This window comes from Pseudophryne corroboree, chromosome 12 (genome assembly GCF_028390025.1).
Source record: "Pseudophryne corroboree isolate aPseCor3 chromosome 12, aPseCor3.hap2, whole genome shotgun sequence".
NCBI lineage: Eukaryota > Metazoa > Chordata > Amphibia > Anura > Myobatrachidae > Pseudophryne > Pseudophryne corroboree.
In genome coordinates, this window is record NC_086455.1 from 90,779,803 (window position 1) to 90,807,412 (window position 27,610).

The 27,610-nt window shown below is 47.0% G+C and overlaps 1 protein-coding gene across 1 annotated transcript; it reads right to left on the reverse strand.

The window, feature by feature from the left end:
• Positions 1-26,971, reverse strand: GCHFR (GTP cyclohydrolase I feedback regulator). The gene is made up of 3 exons (XM_063947090.1): positions 26,829-26,971; positions 17,415-17,509; positions 1-374 (listed from the first exon to the last, which is right to left on the reverse strand). The coding sequence occupies exons 1-3, from the start codon at positions 26,862-26,864 to the stop codon at positions 251-253; spliced, it is 255 nt and encodes an 84-aa protein (XP_063803160.1). The 5' UTR covers positions 26,865-26,971; the 3' UTR covers positions 1-250.
• Positions 26,972-27,610: the final 639 nt, after the last annotated feature.

Below are 27,610 nucleotides of genomic sequence, written 5' to 3' on the forward strand. Positions count from 1 at the left end.
TGAAACATGAAATCTTACTTTATTTTGTAAACACTGACAGCAGAACACTACAATTATACCATGATAGCATTTTCATGAAGCATCCCTTTACCCCATCACTGTCTGTTGATCAATACTTCATCTGGAATGTACTGCAGCCACGTCCTCCTCTAGTGTGCATTGTGATGTGGCTTTCAGGACCAATGCAGCATGCTATGTAAATGGGCACAAGCGTATCGTCCTTAACTGATCCCTATGAAGCTCAGTACATCTATTCTTTGTGCAGACACCACACCAGAGTCTGCCCAACTCCTGTCATGCTGATAACATGGTATCCTAGATTTTCGAGCTTGTCCAATGTCACTCGTGGTGGTTCATTCACAACATACTCTGCGCTGAGATAAAAGGATGACAAAATAAGAATGGCTTTAGTCTGACATGTTCAATCGCAAGCATGGACACTTGTCTCTCTACAAGAGCTGCCATATTTGAGTTGATGTCTGGGTGCAGTTGTTTATAATATCCAATATTTAGGGCAGGCATTCCCAACCTTGGTCCTCAAGGCACTAAAAGTTTAGGTTTTAATGATATCCAGGCTTCAGCACAGATGGTTAAATCAAAATAACTGAGGTACTGATTCAGTCACCTGTGCATAAACTTGGATATCACTAAAACCTGGACTGTTGATGTGCCTTGAGGACCGTGTTTGGCAATGCCTGATCTAGGACACACTAAACACTTAGCGAAACTATACACCATGCGAGTATAACAAACATATTTATCAGTCATTTGTCATGTATTATTTTTACAGATGGGTCCACGTTTATCTTGACCTTTAATAGGATTAACTGAGACTGACCAGTCGGACTTAATCCCCTGCTGTAATGACTTAATCCCCTGCTGTATTGTTTTCTGTATTGTATTGCAGCTGAGAATAGATGAAGGGTTTATGCTAATAAGTCATGTTGTGCCTAGGTGCAGAAAACTAGTCAAGATAAGCATGGACCCATCTGTGCATGCTAGAAACAAAACCTCATACTTGGAATGGGATTGTTGGGTCGACCTCATTTAGGTTGACACGCATTAGGTCGGCCATTATTGGTCGTCAGGTGCTATGTCAACACCCGGCAAAGATCGATATGGTCATCAGGACGACATGGAAAAGGTCGACATGAGTTATTTTTTTTTTGGGGGGGGGGGGGGGGGGGTTGTGTTGTTTTCTTCGTAAAGTGACCGGGAACCCCAATTAGTGCACCCTGAGTCCTCGCATGGCAAGCGAGCTCCGGGCAAGGTGCCTCGCCATGCTTCGGGCAAGGTTACTATTTCCAATCGTTGTCCACATGGATCGCAAAGTATGAAAAAGTAAAAAAAAAAAGTGAAAAACTCATGTCAACCTTTTCATGTGTCGACATTTGCCATGTCGGCCTAATGCCCACGTCGACCTAATTTGTGTTGACCAATAGTGGTCGACGTAATACCTGTCGACCTAAGTGAGGTCGACCTATGGACCGTATCCCCCATGGCCTGGCTGCCTAATTCGGTCCAAGGCTCAAACAGGAGCTCACATGGCTGGCTTAGTACTAGATGCAAGGCATATTCAGGTACATGATCTGTAAAAATGGGTCTCATTCGTTGTAGAGGGGCGAGGAATCATCAAAAGTGGTTTGAAAATTTGATTCCAGTAAAAGATAGAATAGAAAGTGTCAAGGGACCTACACACTTTAAGATTATGGGGTATATTCAATTAGCAGTGATAACGGACTTTTCGCGTGAAAAGTCTGGTTTTCGCGCAAAAAAACTGACTTTTCCCGCGAAACGCAATTACAGCCTATTCAATTTTCCTGGAAAATTTATCGGTGATCATTTTTTCACTAATTCACTTCACCTACTCTGAAGGAGGTGAAAAGTTGGGAAAAGTCACTATTTTAAGGTAAAAATGTTTGGATATGGTACAGAACTCCTGGGACACCCCCCTTAATGACTAATTAGGCACGTTGAAGTTTTTAATTATTTTTAATTGGCCAATAATGACATGTCATTTTTGGGGTGAAAAAGTACAAAGTGATGGAAATTGGGGTTCAAGGTATGGGACAGGTATATTGGGGTGCTTTATAAGTGGGACAGGTGTTTTTTTAGGCTTGCAGATGGGAGTAATCGGTCTGTTTCCACTTTTTTTTTTAAAGTACCCTAAAATGACCCAAATATATACTTATACCCATTTTCATGTACCCCAAATTTAATGAGAGCATTTATTTTGCTAAAAAAAACTTGCTTTCTATCATTTTTTTGCATTTTTAAAAAAATGCATATAACAGCCATTTCACACAATTTAAGTCCCCAAAAACTCTCTAATGTGATCTCTAACACACTTCTCTTATGTTTTCCTATGTTAGTTTAGCATTTTTTGGGGTACAGGCTGATTTCCCCATTTTCACCTGCACTTTTCACTGCAAGAATTTTCACGTGAAACCCGTTTGGAATCGAATAGGTCGAAAAACGGAGCGTTTTCGCGGCAATTTTCGCCCGATTGGCGCGAAAAAAATTTTGGTCGAAAAATTGCCACGAATTTGCGGATAATTGAATACCCCACTAAGTGTCCAATCTGGCTGGTTGGAGCGAAAATCTGGTGATGCATGACAATCAACCATTTGCTCTCAAATGCCAAAAAATGGACAAAGCAGACAAAAAATGGTATTTCAGACAAATAGATTAAATCAATCTGATTTAACCAATTTGTCTGAATGACCATTTTTGTCTGTTTGCCAGTGTTTGGGAGCAAATGATCAACTTTCATTTGCTCCCATACATTACTAGATTTTCTGAAGACCTATTGAATTGCATACCCAAGTTTAAAATGTAATTTTAAAATGTAATTTAGGAGTGAACGTAAAAGATAGCCATTCTTATGGTAAATACTTACATTTCCATATATGTATTTTGAGTTACACACATTTCTCTGACGTCCTAGTGGATGCTGGGAACTCCGTAAGGACCATGGGGAATAGACGGCTCCGCAGGAGACTGGGCACATCTAAAGAAAGATTTAGGACTATCTGGTGTGCACTGGCTCCTCCCCCCATGACCCTCCTCCAAGCCTCAGTTAGATTTCTGTGCCCGGCTGAGCTGGATGCACACTAGGGGCTCTCCTGAGCTCCTAGGAAGAAAGTATATGTTAGGTTTTTTATTTTCAGTGAGACCTGCTGGCAACAGGCTCACTGCACCGAGGGACTAAGGGGAGAAGAAGCGAACCTACCTAAGTGGTGGTAGCTTGGGCTTCTTAGGCTACTGGACACCATTAGCTCCAGAGGGATCGAACACAGGACCCGACCTCGTCGTCCGTTCCCGGAGCCGCGCCGCCGTCCCCCTTACAGAGCCAGAAGCAAGAAGGTGGTCCGGAAAATCGGCGGCTGAAGACTTCTGTCTTCTCCAAGGTAGCGCACAGCACTGCAGCTGTGCGCCATTGCTCCTCATGCACACCACACACTGCGGTCACTGATGGGTGCAGGGCGCTGGGGGGGGGGGGCGCCCTGAGCAGCAATATTAACACCTTGGCTGGCGAACTGACACCATATATAGCCCCAGGGGCTATATAGGTGTTTATTAACCCCTGCCAGAACTTTTACAATAGCGGGAGAAAGCCCGCCGAAAAAAGGGCGGAGCCATCTCCCTCAGCACACTGGCGCCATTTTCCCTCTCAGCCCCGCTGGAGGGATCGCTCCCTGGCTCTCCCCTGCAGTCCTGCACTACAGAAAAGGGTTAAAAAGAGAGGGGGGGGGGGCACAAATTAGGCGCAGTATAAATATATTATGCAGCTATAAGGGAAAAACACTCTGTATAGTGATATCCCTGTGTTATATAGCGCCCTGGTGTGTGCTGGCATACTCTCCCTCTGTCTCCCCAAAGGGCTTTGTGGGGTCCTGTCCTCTGTCAGAGCATTCCCTGTGTGTGTGCTGTGTGTCGGTACTGCTGTGTCGACATGTATGATGAGGATAATGTTGTGGAGGCGGAGCAAATGCCTGTGAATGGGATGTCACCCCCTTGCGGGGTCGACACCGGTGTGGATGGACTTATGGAAGGAATTACGTGACAGTGTCAACTCCTTACATAAAAGGTTTGACGACATAGGACAGCCGGCTGCTCAGCTTGTGCCTGTCCAAGCGTCTCAAATGTCATCAGGGGCTCTAAAACGCCCGCTACCTCAGATGCCAGACACAGATGTTGACACGGATACCGACTCCAGTGTCGACGACGATGAGACTAGTGTACCTTCCAATAGGGCCACCCGTTACATGATTGAGGCAATGAAAAATGTATTACACATTTCTGATAATTCCCCAGGTACCACAAAAAAGGGTATTATGTTTGGTGACAGAAAACTACCAGTAGTTTTCCTGCATCTGAGGAATTGATATGAGGTGTGTGAGGAAGCGTGGACTTCCCCCGATAAGAAATTGATAATTTCTAAGCAGCGTACCCTTTTCCGCCAGAGGATATGTCACGTTGGGAAATACCCCCTAGGGTAGATAAAGCGGTTACACGCTTATTAAAAAAGGTGGCACTACCGTCTCCGGATACGGCCGCCCTGAAGTACCTGCTGATAGAAAGCAGAAAACTACCCTTAAAGCTATACACACACACACGGGCATTATATTGAGACCTGCTATTGCCTCGGCATGGATGTGCAGTGCGGCAGCTGCGTGGTCAGATTCCCTGTCGGATAATATTTATACTATAGATAGGGACAATATTTTGCTGAAAATAGAGCATATAAAAGACGCTGTCTTATACATGCGTGATGCACAGAGGGATATTTGCCGACTGGCATCACTAATAAGCGATATGTAAAACCATTGCCGCCAGACGGGGGTTATGGACTCGGCAATGGTCGGGCGATGCCGATTCAAAATGGCACATGGCAGTTTGCCCTATAAGGGGGTGGAACTGTTTGGGGATGGTCTTTCAGACCTCGTTTCCACAGCTACGGCTGGGAAATCAAAACTTTTGCCACAAGCTACCCCACAGCAAAAGTAAGCACTGTAGTATCAGGTACAGTCCCTTCGGCCCCAGAAAAGTAGAGGACTAGAGGCTCATCTTTTCTGCCAAGAGGAAAAGGTAGAGGGAAAAAGCTGCAGCACACAGCTAGTTCCCAAGAGCAGAAGTCCTCCCCTGCGTCCGGTAAGTCCACAGCATGACACTGGGGCTGCTCAGGCGGACCCGGGTACGGTGGGGGCCCCTCTCAGAGATTCAGCGCACAGTGGGCTCTCTCACAGGTGGATCCCTGGGTTCTTCAAACAGTGTCTCAGGGGTACAGGCTGAAATTCGAGACGTCTCCCCCCCCCCGCCTTTTCCTAAAATCTGCCTTACCGGCAACTCCCTCTGCCAGGGAGGCAGTGTTGGTGGCTATCCAAAAACGGTATTCACAGCAAGTGATTATCAAGGTACCCCTCCTTCAACAGGAAAAGGGTTACTTTTCCACAATGTTTGTGGTACCGAAACCGGACGGTTCGGTGAGACCCATCTTAAATTTAAAATCCTTGAACACATATAACAAAAGATTCGAGTTCAAGATGGAATCGCTCAGGGCGATTATTGCGAACCTGGACGAGGGGGATTACAGGGTCTCTCTGGACATCAAGGATACTTACCTGCATGTCACCATTTGCCCTCCTCACCAGGAGTACCTCAAGGTTGTGGTACAGGACTGTCACTATCAGTTCCAGACGCTGCCGTTTGGATTATCCACGGCACCGAGGGTCTTTACCAGGGTAATGACCGAAATGATGATACTCCTTCGCAAGAAGGGAGTTTATTTATCCCGTACTTGGACGATCTCCTGATAAAGGCGAGCTCCAAGGAACAGTTGGTAAGGGGGTAGCACTTTCTCGGGAAGTGCTGCAACAGCAGGGCTGGATTCTCAATTCCAAAGTCACAGCTGGTCCCGACGACACGTCTTCTGTTCCTGGGAATGATTCTGGAAACAGACCAAAAAAAAAAAAAAAAAGTGTTTCTTCCAATGGAAAAAGCAGAGGAGTTGTCATCTCTAGTCAGAAACCTCCTAAGACCGGGACAGGTGTCGGTACATCAATGCACACGAGTCCTGGGAAAAATGGTAGCTTCGTACGAAGCAATTCCATTAGGAAAGTTCCACGCAAGGAATTTCCAGTGGGACCTGTTGGACAAATGGTCCGGGTCCCATCTCCAGATACAGCAGCGGATAACCCGGTCGGCAAGAACCAGGGTGTCGCTGCGGTGGTGGCTGCAGAGGGCTCATCTACTAGAGAGCCGCAGATTTGGAATACAGGACTGGGTCCTGGTGACCACGGAGGCCAGCCTTCGGGACTGGGGTGCAGTCACACAGGGAGTGAAATTCCAAGGACTGTGGTCAAAACAGGAGATTTCACTTCACATAAATTTTCTGGAGCTAAGAGCCATTTACAAGGCCCTAACCCAAACAAGGCCCCTGCTTCAAAACCAGCCGTACTGATCCAATCAGACAACATCACGGTGCTCGCCCATGTAAACAGGCAGGGCGGCACAAGAAGCAGGAGGGCAATGGCAGAAGCCACAAAGATTCCCCGTTGGGCGGAAAATCATGGGGTAGCACTGGCAGCAGTGTTCATTCCGGGAGTGGACAACTGGGAAGCAGACTTCCGCAGCAGACTCCACGCGGGAGAATAGGGACTTCATCCAGAAGTCTTCCAAATGCTGGTAAACCGTTGGGAAAGACCACAGGTGGACATGATGGCGTCCCGCCTCAATAAAAAAAAAAAAGATATTGCGCCAGGTCAAGAGAACCTCAGGCGATCGCTGTGGACGCTCTAGTGACACCACGGATGTACCAGTCGGTTTATGTGTTCCCTCCTCTCCCTCTCATACCCAAGGTACTGAGGATAATAAGAAAAAGAGGAGTAAGAACTATACTCATTGTTCCGGATTGGCCAAGAAGGGCTTGGTACCAGGAACTTCAAGAGATGATCTCAGAGGACCCATGGCCTCTGCCACTCAGACAGGATCTGCTGCAGCAGGGGCCCTGTCTCTTAAAAGACTTACCGCGGCTGCGTTGACGGCATGGCGGTTGAACGCCGGATCCTGAGTGAAAAAGGCATTCCGGAGGAAGTCATTCTTATCCTGATCAAAGCCAGGAAGGATGTCAGCCTGAAGTTCAGACGTTGTAAGGGAGTGCTGCATATTCAGCCCCTTTTTGTGCCCCAGTGGCACCTTGGGATCTCAATGTGGTTTTGGAGTTCCTGGAATCACATTGGTTTGAGCCACTTAAAACCGTGGATTTGAAATATCTCACATGAAAAGTGGTCATGTGTTGGCTCTGGCTTCGGCCAGGCATGTGTCAGAATTGGCGGCTTTGTCATGAAAAAGCCCTTACCTGACTTTCCATATGGATAGGGCAGAGTTGAGGGGACTCGTCCTCACTTTCTCCCGAAGGTGGTATCAGCTTTTCACTTGAACCAACCTATTGTGGTGCCTGCGGCTACTAGGGACTTGGAGGATTCCAAGTTACTGGACGTAGTCAGGGCCCTGAAAATTTATATTTCCAGGACGGCTGGAGTCAGGAAAACTGACTCGCTGTTTATCCTGTATGCACCCAACAAACTGGGTGCTCCTGCTTCTAAGCAGACTACAGTGCGCTGGATTTGTAGCACTATTCAGCTTGCGCATTCTGCGGTGGACTACCGCAGCCTAAATCTGTAAAAGCCCATTCCACAAGGAAGGGGGCTCATCTTGGGCGGCTGCCCGAGGGGTCTCGGCTTTACAACTTGGCCGAGCTGCTACTTGGTCAGGGGCAAACACGTTTGCAAAATTCTACAAAATTGATACCCTGGCTGTGGAGGACCTTGAGTTCTCTCATTCGGTGCTGCAGAGTCATCCGCACTCTCCCGCCCGTTTGGGAGCTTTGGTATAATCCCCATGGTCCTTACGGAGTTCCCAGCATCCACTAGGACGTCAGAGAAAATAAGATTTTACTCACCGGTAAATCTATTTCTCGTAGTCCGTAGTGGATGCTGGGCGCCCATCCCTAGTGCGGATTGTCTGCAATACTTGTACAAAGTTATTGTTACAAAAATCGGGTTGTTATGGCGAGCCATCTGTTCAGAGGCTCCATTTGTTATCATACTGTTAACCGGGGTTCCTATCACGAGTTACATGGTGTGATTGGTGTGGCTGGTATGAGTCTTACCCGGGATTCAAAATCCTTCCTTATTGTGTCAGCTCTTCCGGGCACAGTGTCCTAACTGAGGCTTGGAGGAGGGTCATGGGGGGAGGAGCCAGTGCACACCAGATAGTCCTAAATCTTTCTTTAGATGTGCCCAGTCTCCTGCCGAGCCGTGTATTCCCCATGGTCCTTACGGAGTTCCCAGCATCCACTACGGACTACGAGAAATAGATTTACCGGTGAGTAAAATCTTATTATTGTGGGTGTCTGTGCAGCCCCCCAAGTCTATAAAACTTTCTAATATAAAGGTGTAACATAATTATATATTATTCACAAAATGATATAATAAATCAGTTTGAATAGTGTCGTTTGGTTAAGTTATTTCATAGACTAATGCACCTTGAATCTGAATCTAATGAATTGCATACATGTATGCAATTTTCCTGGACAAATGTATATGACAGCTTGACAGCCAAAACAAAGGGGAATATCCAATTGGCTGCAAGTTTTTTTTCGCACTGGCTGTACAACTTTGGGCAGCACGGATGGTGTAAAGGTTAGCATTACTGCCTCACAACACTGAGGTCACGGGTTCAATTCTCACCATAGCCCTAACTGTGTGGAGTTTGTATATTCTCCCCATGTTTGCATGGGTTTCCTCTGGGTACTCCACTGGTAGGTTAATTGGCTCCCAACAAAAATGAACCCTGTAGTGTGTGCGTGTACATGTGATAGGGATTATAGAGTGTAAGCTCCACTGGAGCAGGGACTGATGTGAATGGCCAAATATTCTCTGTAAAGCGCTGCGGAATATGTATGAGCTATATAAAATAAGAATTTACTTACCGATAATTCTATTTCTCATAGTCCGTAGTGGATGCTGGGGACTCCGTAAGGACCATGGGGAATAGCGGCTCCGCAGGAGACTGGGCACAAAAGTAAAAGCTTTAGGACTACCTGGTGTGCACTGGCTCCTCCCCCTATGACCCTCCTCCAAGCCTCAGTTAGGATACTGTGCCTGGACGAGCGTACACAATAAGGAAGGATATTGAATCCCGGGTAAGACTCATACCAGCCACACCAATCACACCGTACAACCTGTGATCTGAACCCAGTTAACAGCATGATAACAGAGGAGCCTCTGAAAAGATGGCTCACAACAATAATAACCCGATTTTTGTAACAATAACTATGTACAAGTATTGCAGACAATCCGCACTTGGGATGGGCGCCCAGCATCCACTACGGACTATGAGAAATAGAATTATCGGTAAGTAAATTCTTATTTTCTCTAACGTCCTAAGTGGATGCTGGGGACTCCGTAAGGACCATGGGGATTATACCAAAGCTCCCAAACGGGCGGGAGAGTGCGGATGACTCTGCAGCACCGAATGAGAGAACTCCAGGTCCTCCTCAGCCAGGGTATCAAATTTGTAGAATTTAGCAAACGTGTTTGCCCCTGACCAAGTAGCTGCTCGGCAAAGTTGTAAAGTCGAGACCCCTCGGGCAGCCGCCCAAGATGAGCCCACCTTCCTTGTGGAATGGGCATTTACAGATTTTGGCTGTGGCAGGCCTGCCACAGAATGTGCAAGCTGAATTGTACTACAAATCCAGCGAGCAATAGTCTGCTTAGAAGCAGGAGCACCCAGCTTGTTGGGTGCATACAGGATAAATAGCGAGTCAGATTTTCTGACTCCAGCCGTCCTGGAAACATATATTTTCAGGGCCCTGACTACGTCCAGCAACTTGGAGTCCTCCAAGTCCCTAGTAGCCGCAGGCACCACAATAGGCTGGTTCAAGTGAAATGCTGAAACCACCTTAGGGAGAAATTGAGGACGAGTCCTCAATTCTGCCCTGTCCGTATGAAAAATTAGGTAAGGGCTTTTATAGGATAAAGCCGCCAATTCTGAGACACGCCTGGCTGAAGCCAGGGCTAACAGCATTACCACCTTCCATGTGAGATATTTTAAGTCCACAGTGGAAAGTGGTTCAAACCAATGTGATTTTAGGAATCCCAAAACTACATTTAGATCCCAAGGTGCCACTGGAGGCACAAAAGGAGGTTGTATATGCAGTTCCCCCTTGACAAACGTCTGTACTTCAGGAACTGAAGCCAGTTCTTTTTGGAAGAAAATCGACAGGGCCGAAATCTGAACCTTAATGGACCCTAATTTTAGGCCCATAGACAGTCCTGTTTGTAGGAAAAGCAGGAAACGACCCAGTTGAAATTCCTCTGTAGGGGCCTTCCTGGCCTCGCACCACGCAACATATTTACGCCAAATACGGTGATATTGTTGTTCGGTTACATCCTTCCTGGCTTTGATCAGGGTAGGGATGACTTCATCCGGAATGCCTTTTTCCTTCAGGATCCGGCGTTCAACCGCCATGCCGTCAAATGCAGCCGCGGTAAGTCTTGGAAGAGACAGGGTCCCTGCTGGAGCAGGTCCTTTCTTAGAGGTAGAGGCCACGGGTCCTCTGTGAGCATCTCTTGAAGTTCCGGGTACCAAGTCCTTCTTGGCCAATCCGGAGCCACGAGTATAGTCCTTACTCCTCTCCTTCTTATGATCCTCAGTACCTTGGGTATGAGAGGCAGAGGAGGGAACGCATACACTGACTGGTACACCCATGGTGTTACCAGAGCGTCCACAGCTATTGCCTGAGGGTCCCTTGACCTGGCGCAATATCTGTCTAGTTTTTTGTTGAGGCGGGACGCCATCATGTCCACCTTTGGTTTTTCCCAACGGTTCACAATCATGTGGAAGACTTCTGGGTGAAGTCCCCACTCCCCCGGGTGGAGGTCGTGTCCACACCCGGAATGAACACTGCTGACAGTGCTATCACATGATTTTCTGCCCAGCGAAGAATCCTTGCAACTTCTGTCATTGCCCTCCTGCTTCTTGTGCCGCCCTGTCTGTTTACGTGGGCGACTGCCGTGATGTTGTCCGACTGGATCAGCACCGGCTGACCTTGAAGCAGAGGTCTTGCTAGGCTCAGAGCATTGTAGATGGCTCTTAGCTCCAGGATATTTATGTGATGTCTCCAGGCTTGACCACAATCCCTGGAAATTTCTTCCCTGTGTGACTGCTCCCCAGCCTCTCAGGCTGGCATCCGTGGTCACCAGGACCCAGTCCTGAATGCCGAATCTGCGGCCCTCTAGAAGATGAGCACTCTGCAACCACCACAGGAGAGACACCCTTGTCCTTGGAGACAGGGTTATCCGCTGATGCATCTGAAGATGCGATCCGGACCATTTGTCCAGCAGATCCCACTGAAAAGTTCTTGCGTGGAATCTGCCGAATGGAATCGCTTCGTAAGAAGCCACCATTTTTCCCAGGACCCTTGCGCATTGATGCACTGACACTTGGCCTGGTTTTAGGAGGTTCCTGACTAGCTCGGATAACTCCCTGGCTTTCTCCTCCGGGAGAAACACCTTTTTCTGGACTGTGTCCAGAATCATCCCTAGGAACAGCAGACGTGTCGTCGGAATCAGCTGCGATTTTGGAATATTTAGAATCCACCCGTGCTGTCGTAGCACTACTTGAGATAGTGCTACTCCGACCTCTAACTGTTCCCTGGACCTTGCCCTTATCAGGAGATCGTCCAAGTAAGGGATAATTAAGATGCCTTTTCTTCGAAGAAGAATCATCATTTCGGCCATTACCTTGGTAAAGACCCGGGGTGCCGTGGACCATCCAAACGGCAGCGTCTGAAACTGATAGTGACAGTTCTGTACCACAAACCTGAGGTACCCTTGGTGAGAAGGGCAAATTGGGACATGGAGGTAAGCATCCTTGATGTTCAGAGACACCATATAGTCCCCTTCTTCCAGGTTCGCTATCACTGCTCTGAGTGACTCCATCTTGAATTTGAACCTTTGTATGTAAGTGTTCAAGGATTTCAGATTTAAAATAGGTCTCACCGAGCCGTCCGGCTTCGGTACCACAAACAGCGTGGAATAATACCCCTTTCCCTGTTGTAGGAGGGGTACCTTGATTATCACCTGCTGGGAATACAGCTTGTGAATGGCTTCCAATACCGCCTCCCTGTCGGAGGGAGACGTTGGTAAAGCAGACTTCAGGAACCGGCGAGGGGGAGACGTCTCGAATTCCAATTTGTACCCCTGAGATACTACCTGCAGGATCCAGGGGTCCACTTGCGAGTGAGCCCACTGCGCGCTGAAATTCTTGAGACGACCCCCCACCGTACCTGAGTCCGCTTGTAAGGCCCCAGCGTCATGCTGAGGACTTGGCAGAAGCGGGGGAGGGCTTCTGTTCCTGGGAAGAGGCTGCCTGCTGCAGTCTTTTTCCCCTTCCTCTGCCCCGGGGCAGATATGAGTGGCCTTTTGCCCGCTTGCCCTTATGGGGACGAAAGGATTGAGCCTGAAAAGACGGTGTCTTTATCTGCTGAGAGGTGACCTGGGGTAAAAAGGTGGATTTCCCAGCCGTTGCCGTGGCCACCAGGTCCGATAGACCGACCCCAAATAACTCCTCCCCTTTATACGGCAATACTTCCATATGCCGTTTGGAATCCGCATCACCTGACCACTGTCGCGTCCATAACCCTCTTCTGGCAGAAATGGACAGCGCACTTACTCTTGATGCCAGAGTGCAAATATCCCTCTGTGCATCTCGCATATATAGAAATGCATCCTTTAAATGCTCTATAGTCAATAATATACTGTCCCTGTCCAGGGTATCAATATTTTCAGTCAGGGAATCCGACCAAGCCACCCCAGCACTGCACATCCAGGCTGAGGCGATTGCTGGTCTCAGTATAACACCAGTATGTGTGTATATACTTTTTAGGATATTTTTCAGCTTTCTATCAGCTGGCTCCTTGAGGGCGGCCGTATCCGGAGACGGTAACGCCACTTGTTTTGATAAGCGTGTGAGCGCCTTATCTACCCTAGGGGGTGTTTCCCAACGCGCCCTAACCTCTGGCGGGAAAGGGTATAATGCCAATAATTTTTTAGAAATTAGCAGTTTTTTATCGGGGGAAACCCACGCTTCATCACACACCTCATTTAATTCATCTGATTCAGGAAAAACTACGGGTAGTTTTTTTCACACCCCACATAATACCCTTTTTTGTGGTACTTGTAGTATCAGAAATGTTCAAAACCTCCTTCATTGCCGTGATCATGTAACGTGTGGCCCTACTGGAAAATACGTTTGTTTCCTCACCGTCGACACTGGAGTCAGTGTCCGTGTCTGGGTCTGTGTCGACCATCTGAGGTAACGGACGCTTTAGAGCCCCTGACGGTGTTTGAGACGCCTGGACAGGTATTAACTGTTTTTCCGGCTGTCTCATGTCGTCAACAGTCTTTTGTAAAGTGCTGACGCTATCACGTAATTCCTTCCATACGACCATCCAGTCAGGTGTCGACTCCCTAGGGGGTGACATCACTATTACAGGCAATTGCTCCGCCTCCATACCATTTTCCTCCTCATACATGTCGACACAACGTACCGACACACAGCACACACACAGGGAATGCTCTGATAGAGGACAGGACCCCACTAGCCCTTTGGGGAGACAGAGGGAGAGTTTGCCAGCACACACCAGAGCGCTATATATATACAGGGATAACCTTATATAAGTGTTTTTCCCTTATATAGCTGCTGTATTATTAATCTGCCAAATTTAGTGCCCCCCCTCTCTTGTTTTACCCTGTTTCTGTAGTGCAGGACTGCAGGGGAGAGTCAGGGAGCTTCCCTCCAACGGAGCTGTGAGGGAAAATGGCGCTTGTGTGCTGAGGAGATAGGCTCCGCCCCCTTCTCGGCGGCCTTTCTCCCGCTTTTTTAAGGAAAAACTGGCAGGGGTTAAATGCATCCATATAGCCCAGGAGCTATATGTGATGTATTTTTAGCCATCTAAGGTGTTTTTATTGCGTCTCAGGGCGCCCCCCCCCAGCGCCCTGCACCCTCAGTGACCGGAGTGTGAAGTGTGCTGAGAGCAATGGCGCACAGCTGCGGTGCTGTGCGCTACCTTATTGAAGACAGGACGTCTTCTGCCGCCGATTTCCCGGACCTCTTCAGTCTTCTGGCTCTGTAAGGGGGCCGGCGGCGCGGCTCTGGGACCCATCCATGGCTGGGCCTGTGATCGTCCCTCTGGAGCTAATGTCCAGTAGCCTAAGAAGCCCAATCCACTCTGCACGCAGGTGAGTTCGCTTCTTCTCCCCTTAGTCCCTCGGTGCAGTGAGCCTGTTGCCAGCAGGTCTCACTGAAAATAAAAAACCTAAAACTAAACTTTTCACTAAGCAGCTCAGGAGAGCCACCTAGTGTGCACCCTTCTCGTTCGGGCACAAAAATCTAACTGAGGCTTGGAGGAGGGTCATAGGGGGAGGAGCCAGTGCACACCAGGGAGTCCTAAAGCTTTTACTTTTGTGCCCAGTCTCCTGCGGAGCCGCTATTCCCCATGGTCCTTACGGAGTCCCCAGCATCCACTTAGGACGTTAGAGAAATAACTGGTAATAAATAACTGCAGCAGGCCATGAGGTTTTTCCTATCCAATTGGCTGTGAGAATTTTAGCAACAGAAATTTCAATAGGATGTAATGCTCCTTTTTCCGTGCAACTTCAGAGCAGGTGCGAAATCAGGGAAAATCATTATTTTAAGGTAAAAATGTCAGAAATGTCAAGACTAAGTCAGACCGTATAGCTAGGGTGCGTTTTTTGCATCCCTGAGATCAGGTTGTCACCGCCTCCAGGGGGAGGGGGAATTCGCTGTGCAGGAGTGCGATCGCTTGTGCCGGAGAGCTGCACAAACAGCAGTTTGTGCAGTCTCTGCACAGCCCAGGACTTACTCAGCCGCTGCGATGATCGGGGCCGGAGCTGACGTCACGAATCCTCCCACAAAACGTTGGGTCCCTCCTGCGTTTTTCCGGACACTCCCTAGAAACGGTCAGTTGCCACCCACAAACACCCTCTTCCTGTCAATTTTCTTGCGATCGCTGGTGCGATCGGATTTTTCGCACCATCCCGTTGTTGCGGACCATCGCGCTTGCGCATTGCGGTGCATATGCATGCGCAGTCAGACCTGATTGCCCGCTGTGCGAAAACACACAGCAGCGATCAGGTCTGAATTAGCCCCTTGGTTCAGAATACCTGGGGAAGCCTCCCTAATGATTATTTCGGCAATTAGAAATTTTTAATTAGCTAATTTGCCCAATAATTATATGTACTTTTTGGGGTGATATTCTTCTTCATTGTTGTACTCAATCCCTTTAAATATTCCAATGGGTAGATAATTATTGATTCCCTCCACCCCTACTTAGACCACAGAGAGGGTTGCGGGGAGATGTATGCATTGATGATAAAGAAACCTTGATGTGTATAGATTAATCCCTTTGATATGTGAGTTGGGGTACGCTCACATTAATTATCATAATATTCAGAAAAATATTTTTTAAAAGAAGATTGATATTCCATATGCACTTATTATCACCATTACATGTTTTGGCACTTATGTGTATTAGATAGAAACACGTAAATCAAATGAACATGGTCTTGAAATTTAAAACTTTTCTACACGTTTGTATTTTCATTTTTTATGTTCACCGTTTGATCAAGTTTGAATTGAAGCACCAAGTGACATCAGAATAGGCGGAAGCATGAATACAACTTGACCCTATTGAATTGGACGTATTGTATATTAATATATGTGACCACTGTGATGTTCCATGTATGTTTTACCATCTAGCGCCCAGATTTTATCCTTTCCAATTTCTTCCTGAGTGGCGTCTATTATTGTCTGTGTGTGTTGTTTTTTTTTGTATGCTGTTGCGAGAATGTTGGAGCCTGAATTAGAGCTACAAATTTCCTTGTTAAACTTCGCAAGCATGGAAGAGAAATCAAGAGAGAAGCTAGTGCAAGTTTTCAGGGATAATGCTGTAAAGTAAACAGCAGTGGGTGTAACGTTTTTCTGAGGAAGAGAAAGTGTACTGATGATGAGAGATCTGGGCGGCCAGCAACGAGCAGAACTGAAGAAAACATTGCAAAAGTTTGTTAAATTGTGCATGAAAATCTTCGGCTGACTACCAGCAGCATGGCAGAGCAAGTGACGGAAACGACTCAAACTCATAGATCTTGCATCACATCAATGCACCCGCACTGTCTGTGAGGGAGTTTTTAGCTAGTAAACAAATAACGGTGTTGGAAGACCCTCCCTATTCACCAGATCTATCCCCCAATTACTTTGTTCTGTTTCTGAAGATAAAGGAAATATTGGAAAGAAGGCATTTTGATGACATCATGAGTAATACAACGACAGCTCTGAAGACCATTCCACAAAACCAGTTCCAAAATTATTTTAAAGGGTGAACTAGGCGCTGGCATTGGTGCATAGCTTCCCAAGGGGATTACTTTGAAGGCTACAACAGTGATATTCAGCAATAAAGTATGTAGCACTTTTACCGCAAACTTTTCAGTCTTTGGGGGTAATTCTGAGTTGATCGCAGCAGGAACTTTGTTAGCAGTTGGGCAAAACCATGTGCACTGCAGGGGGGGCAGATGTAACATGTGCAGAGAGAGTTAGATTTGGGTGTGGTGAGTTCAATCTGCAATCTAAATTGCAGTGTAAAAATAAAGCAGCCAGTATTTACCCTGCACAGAAACAAAATAACCCGCCCAAATCTAACTCTCTCTGCAAATGTTATATCTGCCCCCCCTGCAGTGCACATGGTTTTGCCCAACTGCTAAAAAATGTCCTGCTGCAATCAACTTGGAATTACCCCCTTTGTATGTTACAATTCATTTTTTTTTAAAGTGACTAGAAATTGCACAAAATTAATTACATTTTTTATGCATCCCAAAATTTATTTTGACGAAAAATACTTTTGTAATTAGTTTTTTTTGTGTGTTTTAAAAAAGTGCAAACCTCAGCCTGTTAAAAGCTCAAAATATTTTTCTTCTGGACAGTGATAGACATCTATACTGTTATTCAATATTTATTTGTAGGTTTTTCTTTGAGGGTACAGTGTGATTATCTTTATTTTTAATATTTCATGCAGCTTTTACCAGAAAAAGATATCGCACCCATTTCTTTACAGTTAGATGGAATGGACATCGGGAACGTGCAAATAGCCACGGTAATCGGAAATTGAGCACTATAGGCAAATTACTTTCTGCCGCAAAAATCTTGTGGCTAATTGGATATGCCCCAAAGTGTCTGTCTTCAGGATCTACTATAGATGTCAGCAAAGTAACGTTAGATACAGTTTCTATTTTTGAAACAGTGTTTTATCAAGACCACAGTGATACACTTACAAGTTATTTCCTAGAGCAATCCTTTTGCTGGCTCCAAGCTGCTCCATCAACTGCGGATCAGAGCATTCATCTCCAACTATTGTAGGGCCGATCTCCTATGCAAGAAACAACTTGTTATTTTAGTAACGTATGCATGGGGAGCATTTGTATACACAACTATATAAATGAGGAAAGCTCTTTCTCCCAGCTTGGTGTCAATACTTCTATGTTTGACTCCTGCACTGCGATAGTAACTTACTTCTAATATTTGCAATTCTCTATGCAACACTGAACATGTACAGGTGAGGGAGGTCCTCATAAACGACAGCCATGCTGTAGATGTAGCATGGTTGTCATTCCCCCCGCTGCCCCCCCGTCGTCGCTCCCTGTTTCGGCCGCATCGCCAAGTGTGTAGGCACTTGCCGATGTTGGCCCCCCTCCGCCGCCGCCAATAGCGGCGTCGGCGGGGATCACCTAGTGCAGTGGTTCTCAAACTATTTATAGTCAATATAATAGGCAAAACCAGTGCTTGTGGCTGCCAATCATAAAATATGTGGACAAACAGAAGCAAATCTTGTCCCTCACCACACAATTGAACCTAAGGATGACATATAAACCTAATTTACTAAATGTGATTATTTGTTTTCTCAATTTCTCAATAAGAAACTTTTGGCCTAGGAGTGCCGTGCAAAAAAGTATGATACTCTAGGGCGCCGTGAGTCAAAAAAGTTTGGGAACCACTGGCCTAGTGTGTACTAGGCTTAAGCCTATGGTGAAATATACATAGAAGTGTAAAATCCATAGCAAGACATCATATGTTATCTTTCAGTTTCTAAACTGTTCTAATAATGACAACTATAATTACATACCTCCTAACCATCCTGATTTGGGGCCTGATTCAGACCTGATCATTGTTGTGCGAATTCGCACAGCGGACGATTATCAAATTACTACGCATGCATATGCACCGCAATGCGCAGACGAGACGCCAAACAGCGTCAGAATGGTGTGAAAATTTTGAGCGCTAGGCGTACGCAAGGTGATTGACAGGAAGCAGACATTTGGGTGTGGTATCTGGCCGTTTTCTGAGTGTGTCTGGAAAAACGCAGGCGTTCCCAAACGTTTTCAGGGAGGGGGTGTGACGTCAGCTACGGCCCCAATCAGCCTGTTTGTATCGCACTGTAGGAGCAAGTCCTGGGCTACGCACAGGCTGCACAGTACGGAAAAATCATTTGATGGTGAGTGAGTTGCGAACGGGTTTGCAGATGTCCGCTGCCTGGCGATGTTTCCGCACGGCGTACACAAGCATTCGCAGACCTGCACAGGGCAGGGTTACATTCTCCCTGGGCAGCTACTATCTGATCGCAGACATCTGCAAATTTGCAGCACAGTGATCAGGTCTGAATTAGGCCCTTAGTCAGGTATACTCCCAAATTGAAGAGACTGTCCTGCAATCTGCACATTTATCCCGATATGCTGGGAATTGGGAGGTATTTCCTCTGCCACACACACTGGAGGCAGGTCCCTGCAGTGAATGTGGCAATAAAACAATGTTTCTGTGCTACAAAGGTAGACCAAGGCGGTATGACAACCATAACAGCGATGGAGCCATTCTCCAGTGTTCTGTCTCCAAAAGTGCCATATTGGGGGAAATTGGGAGGGCCACCAGGTGAATTGGCTCTCAATTTAGAAATACATAAATGTATAACCCAAAGAAGGTGCTATTATCCTGACCACCATAGCAGAGAAACCTTTCCGTGGCTGGTGGTTGCTTATCATATGTTTGCAAAAGAACAGTATGTAATCGAGATCTCTGTATTGTTATTATCATTTTAAGATGTATATCTATTTTTCCGGTCCATTGCATTGTGCTGGGGGAATTTGTTGTGTAGATTAACCCCTCCCTTGCATGCACCTGTGAAAGGTAATAAATTGATTTGAGCAACCTCCATTCTGTGTATCACTGTTCTGAGAGGGAATATAGATTGTAAGCCCCTCTCCAGCAGGCACTGATGTGAATGGTCAAATATTCTCTGTTGTGCGCTGAGGAATATGTGTGCACAATGGACCCGATTCAGTAATGATTGCAAATTCTGCTAAGTAACAGAATTTGCAATCCTCTTGATCGCATGCTGGGGGCCGCCAATCGCAGACCAAGGCCGCCCAGCATGCTATCAGCCTCCCCCACCCTCCCACCCGAGACCACGCTGAAATTGCCCATCGCCATCTTTGTAATCGGATTGGCTGCGTGTGACGTCATGCAGCTGCCCCGATCACGGCCATGCCACGCCCCCGTTCGACTGCCGCCGTCCCCATTTTTATTGCGCCGCCCCCACAACGCCCCGTCTAGGAAACAAAGCAGTGCCAACCCCCTCCCGACCCACGAATGCCTTTGCCTGATTGACAATCAGAGGCGTTCGCATTTACTGCGGAGCACCTGCAGAAAATGCGGGCGCATGCGCAGGACGGGCCCTGTGCATGCGCCCGCAACCTCTTTGTAATTTTTGCGGTTGGATCGTGTTTTGCAATCCAACCTGAATAGCACCCTATATAAATAACTGGTAATAAATAGAATACATTCCCTTCTAAATCTGAATCGGGCCCTATGTCTTCCCAAACTACTAGTCAATCAATTTATTATCGCCTACATGCTTCTCCGTGGCACTAAGAAAAGCGCTGTAGACTACTATGGTGCTTCTGCAATAAAAGAGTAGACATACATTTTCTTGTTTTACTTCTGCTAACAAAGCCACGGGGGTCACTATGTGAAACTCCTGAAATGGTCAACACAGCAACTAACAACTGGAAATCTAATCAGTGTATTTTCCTGCAAGGTCACAGCTGTGAGCACGGTACATCCCAGAGCTGGGCGTCATACAGATGTTTCTAGCACAAATCCTGACACGGGAGAATAAAGTCCCTACATCCTTTGGGTTGAAACATGATTAGTAAATGAAGTTAAGTAATAACAAGGGACGGAAGAGCAGTGTCACATGTCACTACTTATAGTGCAGTTCTCCACAGAACGATGACATAGCCAAAACACTGGGGTGTGTAACATGGGGGAAGCCAAGGCAGTGTTACTATTAACTATTAATACTACTAATTCTGGTTTATTTGCAAATACAAAACGCAGACTACATCAGTGGTTCCCAAACTTTCTTGAATCACGGTGCCCTTGAGTATCAACATTTTTTTCACGCCACACCTAGGCCTAAAGTTTCTTATACCCCGTTGACGCTGCACAAATAACCTGGTATCGACCCGGTATTTAGCCAGGTCGACACGGGTCGCTGTGCAGTGAGAAAGGGTCACTGCCGAATTCCAGAGTCGCCTGACCCGGTAATTCAACCCGGGAAGGTGCAGTGTGAACAGGGTTACCCGGGTCAATGCAACCCGGTACCTGTTCACAGAATAGGGAGAGGCGGCGCGGAGATGATCTCATCTCCTGCGCCGCTTCCGCCCCTGATGCCGCCTCTGTCCCCGCCCCCAGATGGCAACCCGACCCAGCATATTGCCGTTCACACTGCACAGGTCCAATGTCGGGTCACACCCAGGAAGGGCCAGTATCCAATTCCCGGGTGCGAACCCGGCAACAGCAATCTAACGGGGTATTACTGAGAAATTCATAAAAAAATGTACATGAATAAACTGTGCTTACCCGTCACCCTTATGTTATGGTGGGCAGCCATCAGCACTGGTGTTGTCTATCACACTGACCATAATTTTACTTGGTCCTGGACCATCACCCCGTACCACCCCTACAAGTGCCCTGTTTGGGAACCACCGGACTAAATAATGAGATACTTTAACCAGTATTACACAAAGTTTTTTTGTGTCTGAAAACAATGAGAAACAGATACTCAGGGTCCCAGATTAAAAACAAAACAAAACAAAAAACAGATTTGGATGGGACAGTTCTATTTGAGGACTGCATTATCCAGATCAGCATGTAGAAGTAGTGTATTTACACCCATATGAAGCACACTGCTCTGCATCAGTAGTATATACTCCAGGTTTACACCAGGCGTACTTACATCCAGATACACTTACACCCGACTAGGTCATAACCACAAGAAAAAATTTAATATAAGGTAAAATGTAATGGAATATTTCTGCCCCTTTCAGTAAGGACCCAGCTCACGAATCTATGACAATAGGCACAGCTGATATCGCCAATGACATGAAACCAGTGCTGAACTGGCCCACTGGGTATTGCAGAAATGCCAGTGGGCCACACCATCAGGCTGTTCTACCCTTAAGGTGCATACATACTGGGCGTTTTTGCCCAGCGTGTATGCAGAGCGATGATGTGAACATCACTGGCAGGAAAATAGCTCAGTGCATACACACGGAGCGATTTTCACTGTGCCCAGCGATGTTCACGTGGGGTGAACCACTTTCCACAGTAGGAGACTATGGAAAGTGATTCACTTGGTTGTTAAAACAGCCCTACGGATGGTGGCGGCCAGCGATGATGCGGGAGCGCGCATCAGCGCTCACTGCCCGGCCATACACACTGGCCGAGTTTGAGCTCAAAGTAGCTCAAAACTCCAAAAGTGAGCTACTATGAGCACAAAATCGGCTAGTGTGTATAGGCCTTTACTGTCAGATGTGGAACCCTGCCTACCGTCTGTACCAATAAAGCAGGGAAAATACAGGAAAGCATGGGCAAGCGGGAAGGATGGCAGGATGATGGTGATGTTTCCAGCTGTAAATGATGGGTGGTCTTCAGTTTGCCGTCTGTCGGGATCCCGGCGCACAGTATACCGGCGCCGGAATCCCGACACCCGGCATACGGACACCTTTTCTTTCTCTTAGGGGCCCAAGGGGCTCATTTGCGCTCGCCCAGGTGTTGGTATGCCGGCGGTCAGGATTTCGGCACAGGTAGCCCGGCCGCTGGCATACCATACTACACCCGTAAATGCGACAGCACTGGCAATTGGCTAGGAGGAGGTTGAATGCTGTGTCAAGGGGTATGATTGGTTGTGGAAGCAGTGCTCTATTTAAAGGGATTTGATTGATGGTGGTCGTCGCATCCTCTCCACCTGCCAGCTCGGTGACCACATCTCTGCCTCCTCCTGCCGCAGACATATAGGTGATATTTTCTCAGGCACCAGTGAGCAGTCCAGAAATTGATCTTAGGGATTGGAGGAAGTGGACAACGAGGACAGAGGATCCTAGCAGGGGACATGCAGTCAGGGGAGGCAGTGCTCCCCTAATGATTAAATTACATAGAAGATACTTATGACACAGATTCTGTGTCATAAGTATCTGTTATCCTTTATATTATTTAAATCATGTAAAAAAAAAGTTTTAAATATGTTCGGAGGCACTGCTCTCGGTGCCTCCTGCTGTCAATATACAAGGGCCGGAAACGGGGTGGCGGGGCCAAACATCGGGCAGTAGGAGCCCATTAAAAAAAGCCAGATAAGCGGCACCCATAGAAGTGCCTCTGTGAGAGGGCGCCCATATGAAAGCACGCCCCTGTCAGATCACTGATGATGCGGCCGATAAGCCCCCCCCCGCTGGAGTTTACAGCCGCTGTGGCCGCATCATATGCAGGGAGAGAAGGGCTGCCACGGAGGTCCTGCCACCCTCCCAGGGCCGCCCGCCACAGCTGTCTTTCACATAGACAGCGCCAGTGCTCAGAGCCGCAGACTCCAGCTGCCAGTGCCCCAGAGTCCGCGGCAATGTGGCCACTGTAGTGTTCGGGTTCCGGACGGGAGGAGGAGGAGCCGTGTTCTCAGCTCCTCCCCTGAGTCAATAATGCAGGTTGCGTGGAACTGCCCAGCCGGAGGGGGAGGAGGGGCCTCTCTCTCTCTCTGCTCCTCCCTCATACTCCCTAATGCTGCCTGTGTGGGACTCCCCAGCTAGAGGGGGAGGAGGGGTCGATCTCTCAGCTTCTCCCCTATATCATTCTTCCCCATGTCCCCTGATGTCCTGAGCACCATAACGACCATCGGAGGGAAGCAGAGGCACTGATCATTTCGATGTACAGCAGCAGCACATGATTGTCCACACCACAGAGGCCAGGTAGGAGAAACAAAATCCTGGAGTTGTACAAGTGGCAAGTGCTGTTCAGCATCTCTTTGTCTGTCCATTGGCCGCCTCTCTCTCTTTCTTTCTATCTCCCCCTCAGCTCCCACTCTCTCTTGCCCCCTCACTCTCTCCTTCCCTCTGCCCTCTCTCTCTCTCTTGCGCACTCTCTCTTCCTTGGCCCCCCTATCTTTCTATCTACCCCCCTCTCTCTCTCTTTCTCTCTATTCTACCCCCCTCCATCTCCCACTTCGCTGTATCTGCCTCTTGCCTTATTCCCCCACTTGTAACTGCTTGTAGTCCCTTTTCCTTGCATTAACTAGTTCTGCTTTTTACTTACATACTGGCTTATTGCTATATTTGATGGTCTCCCCCTATTCCTCCTCCCTCTCCTCTCTCCAGTTGCCCCCTATTCCTCCTCTCTGCCATCTCCCTCTATTCCTCTCTCACTCCCATCTACCCCCATTTCTCCTCTCTCCTGTTTCCCAGCTACTTCTCCTCTTTACCGTATACCCCTATTCCTCCTCTCTCTCTCTCTCTCTCTGCAATCTCCTCTATTCCTTCTCTCTCTATCTCCCACTACTCCTTCTCTCTTTCCCATCTCCCTCTATTCCTTCTCCCCCTATTCCTTCTCTCTCTCCCATCTCCCTCTATTCCTTCTCTCTCTTCCTTGTTCCCCTATTCCTCTCTCTCTGCCTGCCATATCCCCCATTCCTCACTTCTCCCTCTATGTTGTCTCCCCCCTATTCCTCCTCTCTCTTTCCTGTCTCCCCCTATTCTTTTTTTCTCTCTCTCTCTCTCTCTCTCTCTCTCTCTCTCTCTCTCTCCCAGCTACCTCTATTCATTCTCTCTCTTCTGACTCTTTCTATTCCTTCGCTCTTCCTTCTCTCTCTAAAATGAGGTTGTGTGCAAACTAATGAATGCTCATGTGTTTTATTGGACATTTGTTGAAAAAAATCAATAAAAAAAAGTGCACACTTCAGTTATTCTGTTCTGAAGTACAGTGTACACTTTTTTGGTTTTGGAAATAAAATTTCAAATCAGTTCAATTTCTTATTCTTCTTATTCTCTTTTTTACAAAGAGACAAAATAAAAATAAAAATCATTTTCTATAAGTTTTGTATTTGTTGGTACCTTTTCATGCATTTTATTTGCAGATTTAATAACTATTTATTTTTCCCACAGAATTCATCTCCCCATGGGACAACTTCTATACATCTTACAAATTAATGTCTGTCTGTCTGATGGAGATAAACTCCAAAACCACTAAACCAACTGTGATGTGGTTTTCACCATTGTGTAGGTAATTTTCCCAGGCAGGTTTTTGGCTAAGTTTTATCACGATCAGTTATCAGGGGACTGTGGACAGGGACTATGTATAAAGGTGTATTATAATGACAGAAATCCCATTAACATGATTGGATACACCAGAAACCCCATCACAGACGTATCACTCTACAACTGTAAACACTTGCATCATTCAGAGACACTACTTACGGAAAAGAAGCACATCGCCGCCTCACTGACAGCAGCATATCACCACCTCACTGACAGCAGCACATCCCCACCTTACTAACAGCAGCACGTCACTGCCTCACTGACAGCAGCACGTCACCGCCTCACTGACAGCAGCACGTCACCGCCTCACTGACAGCAGCACGTCACCGCCTCACTGACAGCAGCACGTCACTGCCTCACTAACAGCAGCACGTCACTGCCTCACTGACAGCAGCACGTCACTGCCTCACTGACAGCAGCACGTCACTGCCTCACTGACAGCAGCACACCACAGTGCCACTGATAGCAGCACATCCCCGCCTCACTGACAGCAGCACATCCCTGCCTCACTAATTGCATCACATTCCTGCCTCACTGACAGCAGCACATCCCTTCCTCACTGACAGCGGCACATCCCCGCCTCACTGACAGCAGCACATCCCCGCCTCACTGACAGCAGCCCAATCCCCACCTCACTGACAGCAGCACATCCCCGCCTCGCTGACAGCAGCACATCCCTGCCTCGCTGACAGCAGCACATCATTGCCCTACTGATAGCAGCACACCCCAACCTTGCTGATAGCAGCACATCCCTTCCTCTCTGACAGCAGCACATCACTGCCTCACTGACAGCAGCTCATCCCTGCCTCACTGACAGCAGCTCATCCCTGCCTCACTGATAGCAGCACATCCCTGCCTGGTTGACAGCAGCACATCCCCGCCTCACTGATAGCAGCACATCCCTGCCTCACTGACAGCAGCACATCCGCTGCCCTAGGGGTGTAGTTTCACGGCGAGGGGAGAACATAAGTACCTCACCCCCTGTCTGGATTTCAGTTGTTGGGATGCCAGCATAGGTATAAGGAACGCCGGCATCCGGACCGCCGGTAACTCATACCCAACCCACGCTGATACATGAAACTGTAACTACAAACACAAACTTTAGTGCAAAAATGTATTTCTTTATTGTGTAATTGAATTTACGCCAATTCTAAATGAGGCCCTTACTAAATCATTAGGGTAACAAGCAATAATTTAGCCAAAAATATCTAAAACTTTATGAGTAACATTCATTTCAGTTTTACATTGTTCATGTAATTAAAGATTGAATACAGATTCCATATCAAATCACTCTCCTACTCTCCTTATAAGCACACAAACCGTTCCACTGAAATGTAACAATAAGGAAATCATTGTAGGACTGGTCCAGTCTGCTCCATTGTATTTCAGTAGTTCTGATGCCCTGCGTTATTCTGCCCTCACTTCATTTTCCTACCTCCCCCGTTCTGAGTGTCAGATGCAGATCTAAGCATATGATCCTATTAGTACTACTACAGTGTCACCCTGGGGGGGTTGGTCGAGGTTGTGTAATTTTTTCCATAAATGCAATCAAAATGATACTAACAGTAATTTATACCCAGCAATTCACAGTACAGGTATGCTGGAGTTTATGATTTAAGCATTAAAGGAGGAGCAGAAGCAAATTGTAACCATAAGATAACAACAGTACATGTGAATGTGAATGTAAACAGCATTTACATAGCTACTGTACTTGTATTCTAAATGAATGGATTATAGTACTTACCACAACCGAATAACATATTATTGTAATTGTGGTGATGGTTCTTCTTCTTCTTCTTATTATTATTATTATTATTATTATTATTATTATTATTATTAGAGAACTCAAAATTATAGGACAACAACGGATATTTGATATTAAGATGCTATACTAAACAAGGAAGAAATCATAGTCATAGTTGCCAATGTCATTTAAAAACATTCAAAAGTCACATATTACCCCAGCAGGTAAGATAATAATATGTCATAAATGGAAATATGGTTTCATATACCTAAAAAACCTGTTCTCCCATGACAACAACTCTGCCTGCCTCTTACCATGCGGATCTGGGTGCTGATCAGTATATAAGGCATGCTGGCTGCTGCTGTGCGGCTCCGGTCCCCTCTCTCCTGTCACTCTACCAGCCAGGCACCATCTACAGACGTGACCTTCGGCATTTCTTACTCCTCACCGCCGGCTAGCCAATTAACGCGCTCCAACCTAGCTGACGTCAGGGAGGCGTCTCCGGAAGTGGTTGTACGAGTTCAGGAATCCCATTGATGTGCTGGCAGTGAGTCAGGGCAGGCTCGGATAGAAGTGACAATTATTAAGCGTTCTCTCCGTTACTAAACACAGTATTGCATCGCTGTTATATAAAAATAGAGAGGAAAGTATAAACAGGTCAGTGGGACATTGAAGATTGAAGAATTCACAATATCCTGGTGATACCTCTGAAAGCAAGCAAACTGCAAATTGTCTAGTCCCCAGCCCTTTTTCTGCAGCATTACAGCTGTAATTGTGAAACTTGCAGGATAACACTATCGAATCTATTCAAAATGCTTGAACTTAAAGTTTACCACATTTAGGGCCTAATACAGTAAGGATAGCAAATTCTGCTAATTATCAGAATTTGCTATCCTTTGGAGCACATCCTGGGGGCCGCCTCCCCCCCATAACAAGTAGAAATTGCGAACGTATCGCAATTTCTACTTGTTAGCAGAAATAGAGGAAGCCTCCTGCCGGCGCAGCTTAGCTGTGCCTGCAGGAGACCCGCCGCCATGTTCCCGATCGCGGCGGCTGCGTGTGATGTCATGCAGCTGCCGCAATCACGCCCTCAACA